This window comes from Oratosquilla oratoria, chromosome 24 (assembly GCF_046742065.1).
Source record: "Oratosquilla oratoria isolate Oo_2021 chromosome 24, ASM4674206v1, whole genome shotgun sequence".
NCBI lineage: Eukaryota > Metazoa > Arthropoda > Malacostraca > Stomatopoda > Squillidae > Oratosquilla > Oratosquilla oratoria.
In genome coordinates this window covers 33,186,341-33,200,786 of record NC_134800.1, presented here as the reverse complement: position 1 = coordinate 33,200,786, position 14,446 = coordinate 33,186,341, and the positions used below count along the sequence as shown (strand labels likewise).

General features: G+C 38.8%; 1 protein-coding gene across 1 annotated transcript in view; it reads right to left on the bottom strand.

Annotated features, from left to right (window-relative positions):
- ALiX (programmed cell death 6-interacting protein-like protein AliX) overlaps positions 1-14,446 on the bottom strand; it is a 253,882-nt gene that overhangs the window by 35,170 nt on the left and 204,266 nt on the right. The window contains exon 10 of the mRNA XM_076207864.1: positions 2,237-2,389. Within this exon, the coding sequence (XP_076063979.1) occupies positions 2,237-2,389 (153 nt within the window). The remainder of the gene's footprint in view (positions 1-2,236; positions 2,390-14,446) is intronic.

Here is a 14,446-nt window from a genome sequence, read left to right as displayed (position 1 = left end):
TCTTGCTGCATTGCTTCTGACCCAGGGCAGTGGGCAAGGTGCAGGGATAATCCATCATCCAGGAGGAGCCAAGATAATAGGGGGGGGGGGGTGAATAGAAGTGGAGTGGGTGGGGATGAAATGGGTGGGTGTGGAATTATGCCTTTAACTTTGGCTACCTCCCTTGTAAGGGGGAAAAAGCCCTTGGTGTATATGTGTGTATATATGTATATATTATATGTATATATATATATATATATATATATATATATATATATATATATACATATGAATGTAGAGACATTGGGACAAATTATGGGAAAGGTGGAGGGGGAAACACGGGTCTTTATCTGATTATCGAAGCTATTGTAAGCGAAACCGGTCAGGAATAAACTCGATAATCAGATAAAGACCCGTGTTTCCCCCTCCACCTTTCCCATACATATGAATGTATATTTGTACTTTTTTCTCTAACCTCTTGCTTGTATTTGGTAGGATTATCTTATTTATCTGTTGTAATAAAGAAAATATTGGAGTGTTATTATACAGATTGATCATGTCAACTCTCATCCTTCTTTTACTAATGGTATACACACTGTCAAATCTTTTAAATACACAGGACTACTCTGAGGTCTGATACGCACTTGATCATGACACTTTTTTTCAGTACAAAAGAACATAAGAATGAAGACTGCAAGAGACCATAAGGCCTACACTAGGCAGCTCCATATCCATCACATCCTGTCATCCCCATCCATAAAGTTGTCTGATTGTTTCATGAAACAAGTGATAGTTTCAGTGCTCACTACATGGTTATTAAGTCTATTCCATTTGTTGACCACCCTATTAGTAAACCAATTCTTGCCTATTTCCTTCTTAAATCTAAATTTGTTCAGTTTATACCCATTACTGTGAGTCCTGCCCTGTTGTTTTAGTATGATAACCTTGTTTGTGTCACCCTTGTTAAAGCCTATGATCCACTTGAACACCTCTATTAGATCACCCCACACTGCTTCTTTCCAAAGTGTAAGTTAAGGTGCCTATGCCTCTCTTCGTAGGGCAAATTTCTAAGTCCATGTATCATTTTGGCCATTCTTCTCTGTATCGATTCTAGTGAATTGATGTCCATTCTATAGGATGGAGACCAAAATTGTACTGCATAGTCAAGGATGGGCTTAACTATCGCTAGTTTGATAATTACCTCTGCACTCCTGTTCATTACCGTCCTAGCAATGAAACCTAATGTTCTGTTAGCTTTATTCCTGGCACTAATGCACTGTTTCCTGGTTTTAAATTCCAGACTCACTAGAACTCCCAAGTCTCTCTCGCACTCAGTTTTCTCTAAAAGTGTGTTATCTATGCTGTATCTATTTTTGGGGTTGTGTAGCCCTATGTTTAACATGCTACACTTAGAGATATTGAAGTTCATTTGCCATTTCACTGACCATGTGAACAATTTGTTAAGATCATCCTGCAAAATCTCTGTGTCATCTCCTGACCTAATTAGGCGTCCTATTTTAGGGTTGTCTGCGAACTTACTAACATCACTATTTATCCCATTAATGAACAACAAGGGACCCAAAACCAAGCCCTGGGGAACCCCACTAGTAACACTGCCCCACTTGGATTTTACTCTATTTATGGTGACCTGCTGTTTTATGTTACTGATCCAAGCTCTAATCCATTCTAAAAAAATTCCTCCTATACAATGGGCTTTGATTTTATTTAGTAGTCTCTGGTGTGGCACCTTGTCAAACTCTTTGCTAAAGTCAAGGTAAATCACATTGTAATCATCATTGTTATTTGATGCCTTATATACTTTAGTGTAAAAGGATAGATTAGTCACACATGACCTACCCTTGGAGAAACCATGCTGTGTGTCACAAATTAAATTATGTCTCTCGATGTGTTCTGAGTCTATTAACTATTATTGATTCAAGCATTTTACCTATGACTGATGTCAAACTGATTGGCCTGTAGTTGCATATAGACGATTTATCTCCCTTCTTAAAAACAGGAACAACGTTTGCCTGCCCCCAAGCAGTAGGCACAAAACCAGTGTCTACCGATTTATTAAATATTTCAGTTAAATGGTCGCAGATTTCAAATTTACACTCCTTAAGCATTCTCTGAAAAATTTTGTCTGGACCCGGGGATTTTGTAGCTTCAAGTCTTTATCTGCTTGACTACTTCTCCCTACATCCCTACTTTACAATGACAAATTAACATTTCATACATTTTTTAAACATATACATACCTGCTTTTGCAGAGGACTGAAAGCTCTTCCAAGACTTTCAGTTGATAAGGCAGGTTCATTTATAGCTCCATCTTGAGCAAGTGCTGACAAAAAGACCTCTCGCATATCTGCTGTGGAACTCTTGAGTTCACATTCAATTGCATCCCTTTCAGCCTGTAATCATGAAACAGATTAGTACATTACAAAATAGTACTAAATAGCTTTACAATTCTTTTACCTATCTTTAAACATGTTAAATATTTGTGTGTGTTTACCTAATTGTAGTACAGAGGAAAGGAGCAATGCTCAATGTCTCCTACTCTCCATTTTATCATATCTACCCTCAAATTCATGTACAGTTCCAACTTAATCTATACAGGGTGCATATGGTATTTGTTTCGTTGTTTCAGGGACACAGTGTGGAAAGACAAAGGATTACAAAGGATTACAAAGGCGGAGCATGCCGACAGGAGACCTTTTGATCCATATCTAGGTCGGATGCAAAAAAAAAAAAAAAAAAAAAAAAAAAAAAAAAAAAAAAAAAAAAAAAAAAAAAAAAAAAAAAAAAAAAAAAAAAAAAAAAAAAAAAAAAAAAAATCATAATAATAAATTAAAACTATAATAATGTAAAAATAAATAAAATACATAAATAAAGACATGGGTAACCACACCACTTAAAACAAAAGCAACCTATCAGTATATGTCAAGACTTTGTCCCAGCAACACCTTGCATCCATGGAGAGCTTTACATCCTCATCTATGGAAAAGGCACGCAATGTTTATATTAATCACTGTTGGACACAGCAATAGCAAGATCTCAGAACTGGTAAAAGTGACTGAACAGTCTGTAAGGACTGTCAGGAGGGAGTTGATTTCTTCTGACTATGATTATGAAGGTGTTACTGAGAGGAAACATCATTCTCAACAATCAGACACTATCAGGGACGCCAAATTTGTAACTCAATTACAAGCCATGGTTGATGAAGACCCCAGCCAGTCCATGAGGTTCATTGCCAAGGAGCTGCAAGTGTTTGAGGGCACTATGAGGAAGTGTTTGCTTGAAGATATCAGATATAAGTCATACACAATACACAAGGGTCAACTCCTCTCTGCAAAAAACCAGAACTGCTTCAAGAAGAGCAAGAAGATGCTTAACAAACTGAAGCACCCTCTGGAGAATGACATGCTCTGATTCTTTTCAGATGAAAAGAACTTCTGCCAGGACCAGACCCACAACTCTCAGAACAACAGGTGGTTGGCTGTCTGTCCCAAGAATGTACAGCGAGTCATGAAAACCAAGTTTCCTAAAACTGTCATGGTGTTTGGGGTAATCTGCAGCGAGGGCCAAGTCATGCCCCCGTTCTTCTTTCCCCAGGGGCTCAGGGTGAGCACTGAAGTGTACGTTGACACCCTACAGACCCATGTGAAGCTGTGGATTGAGGAAGTAGCAGCTGGTTGACCCTACATAAGTCAACAGGACTTGGCACCATGTCACATACATACATACATACATATACCAAGGCTTTTTCCCCCTTCCAAGGGAGGTAGCCAAAAACGGAAAGGCATAAAAACACTCCCACCCATTTCATCCCTAAATACACTCCACACCCCTCCCACCCTCCCTCTCATCTGAGCACCTCCTGGATGACGGGTCATCCCTGCACCCTGCCCACCGCCCTGGGTCAGAAGCAGTGTCGCAAGACACAGCACATCCATAGCAAGGCCGCTTCATTTAATCGGCGACCCCCCCTTGCATATAAGGAGAGGACGGGGAGAAATCCCTTCGGGCTGCGTCAAAATTTACTCACACATACTACCTCACCCCCCCGCCCATTCCTCCTCATGCAATCACAACATCATCCATATACAACCATTCTCCACTCACCTCTGTCTTCCGTCCTCTCCCTTCCTTCCTCAACAGACATTCCCCTCTTCCCCAAAGCCCCCTTCACCCCATCCATCCACCTCATCCTAGGACGCCCCTCATGTTCACTCCCTCCACATCTGCCTTCCATACCTCTTTTACTAGTCTTTCTTCACTCATTCTTTCCATGTGTCCAAACCATCCTAATATTCTTTCATCAACCCTATCTCCCAAATCCTTTTTCACCCCTGTTCTCCTCCTCACCTCCTCATTTCTCACTCTATCCAGCCTAGTAACCCCCACCATACTTCTCAGACACCTCATCTCAAACACATTCAAACTCCTTCTCTTATGTTCCACGTTTCTGCCCCATACAGTGCTGTTGGCACAATCACTCCTTCATACAGTCTCCTCTTCGCATCCATTCCTAAATGTCTATTCCTCATTACACTGTTTAATCCACCAAGGCATTTACTCGCTTCTCTCAATCTACATTCTACCTCCACCTTCACTCCACCTTTTCCTGCTACACTTGCACCCAAGTATCTAAAACTATCCACTTCCTCCAGTCGCTCTCCCTTAATGTTCACTTCCAGTCTATTGCCACTTTCACCCCTTGTACACCTCATCACCTTACTTTTACCCACATTTATCTTTAACTCTCTTCTATCACATACTCTCCCAAACTCTGCCACCAGCTTCCTCAATCCCTCCTCTGACCCTGCCACAAGCGCAGTGTCGTCCACAAACAACAGCTGGCTCACCTCCCACTTTTCTCCATTTTCTTTAACCATCTCCAATCCCTGACCCACTACCCTAGCATTCACCTCTTGCACCACCCCATCCATGTATAAGTTGAACAGCCAGGGCGACATAACGCATCCTTGACGAAGTCCCACCTTTACTTCAAACCACTCACTCTCTCCATTTCTAATCCTGACACAAGCTCTACTACTCTCATAAAAACTCTTGACAGCTCCCAAAAGCTTTCCTCCTATCCCATAAATCTGCATAACCTCCCACAGTGCCTTTCTGTCTACCCTATCATAAGCCTTTTCCAGATCCATAAAAGCCCAAAAAACATCCTTCCCCTTTCCTATAGCTTTCTCACATATCTGTCTTACCACAAAGATCTGATCTACACAACCTCTACCTGTCCTAAATCCACACTGTTCCTCACCAATTACTCCTTCTGTTCCTCTCCTAATCCTCAATCAAGATCCTCCCATAAGCCTTCCCTACTACACTTAACAGGCTAATCCCTCTGAAACTACTACAATCACACTTGTCCCCTTTTCCCTTGTAAAGAGGAACTATACAGGCACTTCTCCAGTCCTCCGGTACTCTACCCTCTCTCCAGTAAACATTAAATAACCTCACCAACCAGTCCACCATCACTGAACCTCCCTTTTTCAGACATTCTGCATGGCATCCATCCAGACCAGGTGCCTTACCTGCTTTCATCATCTTTACAACTGCCTTCACCTCATCCTTCCTTATTTCTCCTCCATTCTCCTCACTCATCACTCTCATTTCCCACTGCAGCTATCTTTCCTTCCCTATCCTCCTTCACATTTAGCAACTCCCTAAAATATTCTGCCCATCTTCCCCTTACTGCCATCTCTTCCATTATCATCTCTCCATCTGTACCTTTTACCTTTACTTCCCAACTTGATTCGCCTCCTCTTCCTCTCTTAATTTCTTTCCAAAACATCTTTTTATTACTTTCAAAATTATCTGTCATACTCTTACCCCATTTCACATCTGCTCTCCTCTTTGCCTCCTTTACCTTTTGCTTTACTTCTCTTTTCTTTTCTTTGTACGTCTCATATGACTCCCCCGTCCTCTTTTGTAACCAATCTGTGAATGCTCGCTTCTTCTCTTCTACAACCTTCTTTGTTTCCTCATCCCACCATTCACTACCCTTTCTTCTATTTCCCCGTCCTTCTTGTTCCACACACCATCCTTGCACACTTTAAGACTCCCTCCTTGAACCATCCCCATTCCTCCTCCACACCCATCTCTGCTCCATCCTTTACTCCCTCCCACTCCTCCTTCAGCTTCTTTTCGTACTCCTTCTCCTTTTCATTCAAGGAGTTCACTCTAAGAACCTCCCTACCTTTTGTCCCTTTCCTCTTTCTCCATCTATCCTCCACTCTCAGCTTACCTTCCACCAAAAAATGATCTGATATTCCCCCACCCTCTCCCCTTAGCACATGTACATCCTTAACTCTTCCTATCATAATCCTATTTACCACTACATAATCCATTAGCGCTCTATCTACCACCCTTCCCTCCACCACCCTCTCCCATGTGTACTTATGCTTGACTTTCTTCCGAAACACTGTATTTGCTATCATCAACTCTCTTTCTAGACACATTTCCACCATCAACTCGCCACTACGATTCTTTCCTGGAACTCCACACTTCCCAACCACTCCATCGATTGGACCATTTCCCACCCTAGCATTAAGGTCTCCCAGTACTATTACATTGACATTTCTTCCTAAACCCTCTATGCACTCATTTAAATCTATCCAAAAGGCCTCCCTTTCTTCCACGCTCTTCTCACTGCCAGGCCCATATGCACTTACAAGACCCACATCTCCTTTCCCAGTTCCACCTTCATCCACATTATCTTTGAGGAAACCTCCTTCCACTCCACTACCTGTTTACCTATCTCCTCACTTACTAGAATAGCCACCCCTTCCCTCCCTCGCCCTCTCTTCACTCCTGATAACCTCCCACTTACACTCCCAAACTTACACTCACCCTTCCCTTTCAGCTTAGTTTCACTCAAAGCCAACACATCCATCTTTCTTCTCACAAACATACTACCTATCTCTTCCCTTTTACTCTCATCTGTACCACATCCACGCACATTAAAAGACCCAAACCTTAGGGTGCTGGTCCGAGGCCCTCCAGCACCCCTTATGCCTTCACTTTTCTTTTTAGGATATATGCCCCGTGGGGCTACAGGGAGAAGGATGCCTAGTCCCTCTCCCCGTCCCTTTCTTCTCGCCTCTTACGATCCAAGTGGGATACTTGGTAGCAGTATTCTTTTCCCCCACCACAGGGAATTCCCCCATCACAGAAAGAGAATACTCAGAGAAATGGTACAGGACAGCAACAAGGGGTTGGGGGACAATATAACGAAGGGACAGTCATAGTATAAAAGTGTCATCATTTCTCTATGAACAGAATTTCTTCTATCATAGACAAAATGATGTGTGGCTCTGGTCCATAGGGGTGCCCCATATAGACCCTAAAGTATCGACTGCATGCTACTTTGCCACAATAACAAGCAGCCAATACCCCATGTCACACCTCTAGAAAATGGCTCTTTGACAATTTATTTCACTTCGTTGCCCCAGATGTGTGGCCCCCTAACTCACCTGACCTCAATCCTATGGACTATTGTATGGGGTGCAGTTGAATGAGATACTCATTGCACCCCATACAAGAATAAGGATGATCTGATCAGTCAGATCAAGGTCATCTTCACCAATCTCTCAAAGGTGGTCATGAAGAAGGCCTGTGCCAGGTTTCGCGGGTGTGTTGAGGATGTCATTGAGTAATGGGACACCAGAAGTGTGCTGATACAGTCTGTTATAATTTTTTTTAATAAATGCATTTTCAACTAAATTGTGACTTTTTTGGAAGAAGAAGAAGAAGAAGAAGAAGAAGAAGAAGAAGAAGAAGAAGAAGAAGAAGAAGAAGAAGAAGAAGAAGAAGAAGAAGAAGAAGAAGAAGAAGAAGAAGAAGAAGAAGAAGAAGAAGAAGAAGAAGAAGAAGAAGAAGAAGAAGAAGAAGAAGAAGAAGAAGAAGAAGGAAAAAAAAAAAAAGTATGCACCCTGTATCCTTGATTTCCAATTAAGATATTTATTTCTATCTATATACCAAGGAATTATTCCCCCTTAAAAGGATAGTACCCAAGTCAAAGGCACTCCTATCCACCACCCTTGTTTCCCTCTCATCTTAGCTCCTCATAGATAAAGAGTCATCCCTGTATCCTGCCCAGTGCTTGGGTCAAAAGCAATGCAGCAAGACACAGCAAGGCAGAAATTTGAGAAGACAGGGAGAAATTCCTTCAAGTTACATCAAAATATCACCCCCACATCCCCCACTCCCTTCCTTGCTAGTCATAGAAAATTAAGAAGACAGAAACCCTTTGGTCAGCACCAAAAAATCATCCATACACTAGTGGTGGGCAGCTACCGGTGAAATTACCGGTTTTATCGGCAACAAACTTAATGATAGCTTATCGACAAAAAATCTGCTACTGGTAAAGCTTCGTTAACTGATAAAGCAAAAACCGATTAGCAAAACTATAACAATGTTTATGTGTCATATGTGTTTTGACTGGTATTACTCATGATTGTCTCTGGTCCCCTTAACCCCCTACGTATGTTGTCAGTGTGACTTAGTGTAGAATAACAATCTGATGAGGACCACAATGGAAATAAGCGTACATGCTTTTTGTGTTATCCTCGGCAATTTGCATTTATTATTCTGAACTATGTATTCTTGTCATTATTTGCACTTCATGTATATTGATTCATTGCCAAATAAAGTCTATCTATCTAACTCGATAAGCTATACCATAACACTCAGAGAGCGGTAACTTCGGTAAGCACGTTTCGGCTTGGTGGTACTGAGTGACACTCAGTACCACCAAGCCGAGATGTGCTTACCGAAGTTACCGCTCTCTGAATGTTATGGTATAGCTTATCAAGTTATCGGTTAACGAAGCTTTAATGGTAGCAGAATGTTTGCCGGTAAGCTATCGTTAAGGTTGTTGAATAAAACCTGTAACTTTACCGGTAGCTGCCTACCACTACCACCTCCAAACATGAACCTGCATGCAGACACGAACGAAAATGTATACACCACACCCACCCTCAGACACCCTCCATTCACTCACTCGCGCAGTAGATACTAGATAGCATACTATAGTAGCACCAATTAAAGTATGACCTTTTCCCTTTACAATGACATAACAATAAAAACAATATGTAAAATAGAACCAGAGATATAGCTTATTAAAGGACAAAAACATTGATTTTTCGAACTCGACTCGAACTTGTGACGTCACTACTACCTCACGAGTTTTTTACCGGTAAACTGTCTGTAATTTCGGTAACTGTATTGTTGTTCACCAATAATTTCGATATTGAAATTAGCGGTATTTGCCCAGCTCTACCATACACAGCCATTCTCCACTCACTTCTATACCCCCTGCCTTCTCCCTTCCTTGCTCAACAGACATTTCCCTTACCTTTTTAGCTAATCTTTCTGCACTTAGTCTTCCCACATATCTAACCAATCTTTCATCAGTCCTATCTGTCAGTTCCTTTTCCATGCCTACTCTCCTCCTCATTTCCTTTCTCACTCTATCCAATCTAGTAACCTCTACCATACTTCTCAGACACTTCATCTTATCCACTTTTATTAAAATTTTCTGCCTCTCTTAAATTCAAAGTCTCTGTCCCATACAGAGTAGTAGGCACAATCATTCCTTCATATAATCTCCTCTTTGCATCCATTCCCAGATGTCTATTTCTCATGACACTTTCCAATCCCCCCCCACCAAGACCCTTCTCTTAATCTATAGTTTACCTCCACCCCCACTCCTCATTTCCTGCCAAATATGACCCCAAATGCTGAAACCAGTCCACTTCCTCCATCCTCTCTCCTTTCAAGACTTTGAACTTGCTGCCATCCTTTCCCCTTGAACATATCACCTTTTACCCATATCTTTCGACTTTCTCCTTTCGCATAACTTCCCATTTTCCATCACTTGTTGTTCAAGATTGGGCTACATTATCTTCTAAACTACTTCAAGTATTTATACATCTATATGGAAAACTGCATTTCTTTATATCCTATAGACATGTGGTCTTTCTTAAACTGCATATCTGTGTGTGTGTATTAACCTAGTTCTATCTTATGGGAAGGGGAGCTATAATAATGTCCTGTCTTTGTATCTTGGAGTGTCTAGTTTGCTCTTAAATTTGTGTATAGTTTTTGCACACACTATTGTTTTGTCCAGTTTGTTCCAGACATACAACGTTCTGTGTGGATTTTTTTATTTTTTTTTTTATTCTTTTTTTGGGTCTCTTCTATAACTGTTCTTTTTGAGTTTTTCATGTCCCCTTGTATTTCTCTTATCCCAATTTAGTAAGTCCTTTCTATCAAGGACTTCCATGCCTTTCATGATTCTGTAAATAGTCAGCAGGTTATCTCTTTTCTTTGTTCCAGAGTCAGTAAGTTCAGTTTTGACAACCTCTCCTCATATGACAGGTTAGAAAGTGTTGGGACCATCTTTATAGTTGCTCTCTAGATTCTTTCAGTTTTCTTTAGATTCTTTTTAGTACTGGGTGACCATAGTGTCGCAGATTTTTTTTTTTTTTTTTTTTTTTTTTTTTTTACCATTTCTTTGTCCAAATAGGTAAAAGCCACCTTTATTGACCTTTTAGCAAGTTGTAGGATTCTCCAACAATTTTGTTATCTGTTTACCAGGGGATATGTCATTTGTGATGATTACTCCCAGGTGTTTTTCAGATCCCACTTTCTTTACTTCCTTTGTTCTGATCTTATATTGTCCTGATATCCTCTTTTTTACTTTTTCTGAATTTCATTATGCTACATTTCTTGATGTTAAAATCTACTTCCCACTTGACTCCATTTCCAAACTTTTTTCAGGTCTCTCTACAGTGATTCACAATCTGTTTCAGTATTCACTTTCCTCAGCAATTTAGTGTCTGCAAAGAAGCTCATGTAATGAAAATCCATGTGAACAAGTTGCATAAACACTTCCAGTCCATGTTTCCTTTGCCGTGTTTATGCAGCTCATGTAACATTCCAATTCTTCATCCAGGTCATTCACATAAATAGCAAACATTATTGGAGCCAATACTGATCCCTGTGGTACTCCACTATCACCTCCTCCCAAACTAAACTCTTTCTGTGAGCACTACCCTCATTTTCCTTCCATGCTAAAAATCCTCCATCCAGTTTAGTAGTCCCTTTCTTGTATTATATCTATTAGTCTCAAGTAGAAAGATTAAATTTGTGGCACAGGATTTTTCCTGTCTGAATACAAATTGTCTCGGGTTTATTACATTGTTTTCTTCCAACTGTTTAATCCATCTTTTCTCAACCTTTTCACAAATTTTGGTTACAGTGCTTGTAATGGAAACTGGTCTGTAATTTGTTGGATCTTCTTTGTTTCCTCCTTTATATATTGGTACAATATTGACATTTTTTCCAGTCATTTGGTATTTTCCTTTCTTCAAGTGAGCAACTTATTATGTTATATATTTGTCTACTAATTCTTTACATTCTTTTAGAATCCAATTTGATATTCTGTCTGGGCCATGCGATATCCTGACATCAAGGTTTGTCAACTGATCCATTCTTTTTGTGTTATTTCCCTCATGGGGAACTTTTCATTATTAGCATATTCCAAACTTGTCATAATTTGTACACATTAAAGTTATCATTAATAGAAACTTCTAAACTTGTCATTATTACTATATTCTAAACTTTTCATTATTAGTACATATTAAATTTGCAATTACTTGTATCTTTTAAACTTGTCATTACTGGTATATTCTAAACTTGTCAGTATATTCTAAAAATTCCATTACATTAAAATTATCATTCGTCATTCTTAGCATATTCTAAATGTGTCATTATTACAAAGGCAAAGGATTACAATGGCGGAGCATGCCGACAGGAGACCTTTTGATCCATATCTAGGTCGGATGCGAAAAAAAATCATAATAATAAAACAATAAATAAAAACTATAATAATGTAAATAACAAATAAGATGCATAAATAAATGCATAGGTATAGTTGAATCATAAACAAACAGGTAAATAGTAAATAATGATAAATTGACATATAACTAATAATAAATGAAAATCACAAATAACAAAAAAACAAAAATGAAAATCAGACAATAACAAAACAAAAACAAATAGTATAAGATAAATTATAATCATTACAGCATCTTACTTAGGTATTTATCTAACTGATTCTTAAAGCTTCAAACTGAACTACATTGCACTACCTGTGCAGGAAGTTTATTCCATTCATTTACTACACGGTTGGCAAAGTTGTTTCTACCTACTTCCAAATTGAATCTATTTCCGGATAGTTCTCATTCAATGTGAAAATTTGGTCACTTTTGATGTTGTCAATTCCCTTTAAAATCTTAAAGACCTGTATCAAGTCACCTCTGAGTCTACGCTTTTTTAGGGAAAACAGATTCATGTGTTTTAGTCGATTTTCGTATGATTTATTTTTGATATTTGGAATCAGTTTTGTGGTTCGCAGTTGTACTTTTTCCAGTCTGTCAATGTCTTTAATTATCATTATTAGTACTGATTAAAGTTACCATTAATAGTACCTTCTAAACTTGTCATTATTAGTATATTCTACCCTTGTCACTATTAGTACATTCTAAACTGTCAATATTTGTACACAAAGCTATCATTAATGGTACCTTCTGATCTATTATTAGTATATTCCAAACTTGTTATTATTAGTATATTCCACACTTGTTATTATTAGTATATTCCAAACTTGTCATTATTAGTATATTTTAAACTTTTCAATATTAGTACACAGTTATTATTAGTATTTTCTAAACTTGTAATTAGTATATTCTAAACTTTTCATTATTGGTATATTTTAAACTTTATATATTTTAAACGTCATTATTTTTACAGTTATCATTAATAGTACCTTCTAAACTTATTATTAGTATAGTCTAAACTTGTTATTATTAGTATATTATAAACTTGTCATTATTATTACACAATAAAGTTATCATTAATATTACCTTTTAAACTTTTTATTATTAGTATTTTCTAAACTTTTCATTTTAGCATATTCTAAACTTGTCATTATTAGTACATTCTAACATCTCATTATTAGTGTATTCTAAACATCTCATTATTAGTATATTCTAAACTTGTTATTATTAGTACACATTAAATTTATCATTAACAGTACCTTCTAAACTTGTCATTATTTGTATATTCATTCCATTTCTTAATCTTCTGCAAATTTTCCTCACCTAAGTTTTCTTCAGTTCTTTCACATCTTGCCTGTACTTTACCTTTTTTTTCTTTCTTTAAAGTTCACTATTGATAGCATCCTTTCATTTTCACATCTAACCTCCATTAGATCTTTTTTTTAATCCCTTTAGTTCATTATTTAGTTCAGAATTAATTTTCTTCAGTTCAGATATCTCATTATTAGCTTGGAATAAGCCTTTCACTAACACTACAACCTCCTTAGTTCTATGAATTCATTCTCCCACAATTTTCTATTATTACTCATCTCCCTTTCCATATCTAAGATTCAACTCAAATTTCTTCTTTCATACTTACCAAAACCAGAAAAAACGTCTTTGTTATACAGTCGGAGCAACCTTGGCATTTCAAGGCCTGTTTACATTTAATTTCTGTGTAGTGCCCCCAGAGGACTCTGATTTTGAGTCAACATTCAGCTCAAAATAGTTTTAATTTTCTTGCATTTTCCCTGTGGTGGGGGAAAAGAATACTGCCACCTAGTAATTCCACTTGGATCGTAAGAGGGGATTAGAAAGAGACAGGGATTGGGACTAGGCATCCTTCTCCTTGTAGCCCAACAGGGGACATTCCTAAAAGAAAAAGTAAAGGCATAAGAGGGTCTGGGAGTTTTTGGACCAGTACCCCAAGGTTTGGGTCTTTTAATGCATGTGGATGTGGTACAGATGAGAGTAAAAGGGAAGAGATAGGTAGTATGTTTGTGAGAAGAAAGATGGATGTGTTGGCTTTGAGTGAAACTAAGCTGAAAGGGAAGGGCGAGTGTAAGTTTGGGAGTGTAAGTGGGAGGTTATCAGGAGTGAAGAGAGGGCGAGGGGTGGCTATACTAGTAAGTGAAGAGATAGGTAAACATGTAGTGGAGTGGAAGGTTTCCTCAAGGATAATGTGGATGAAGGTGAAACTGGGAAAGGAGATGTGGGTCTTTGTAAGTGCATATGGGCCTGGCAGTGAGAAGAGCGCAGAAGTAATGGGAGGCTTTTTGGATAGATTTAAATGAGTGCATAGAGGATTTAGGGAGAAATATCAATGTAATCGTATTCGGAGACCTTAATGCTAGGGTACGAAATGATCCAATTGATGGAGTGGTTGGGAAATGTGGAGTTCCAGGAAAGAATTGTAGTGGAGAGTTGATGATGGGAAATGTGTCTAGAGAGTTGATGATAGCAAATACAGTGTTTCGGAAGAAAGTCAAGCATAAGTACACATGGGAGAGGGTGGTGGAGGGAAGGGTGGTAGATAGAGCATTAATGGACTATGTAGTGGTA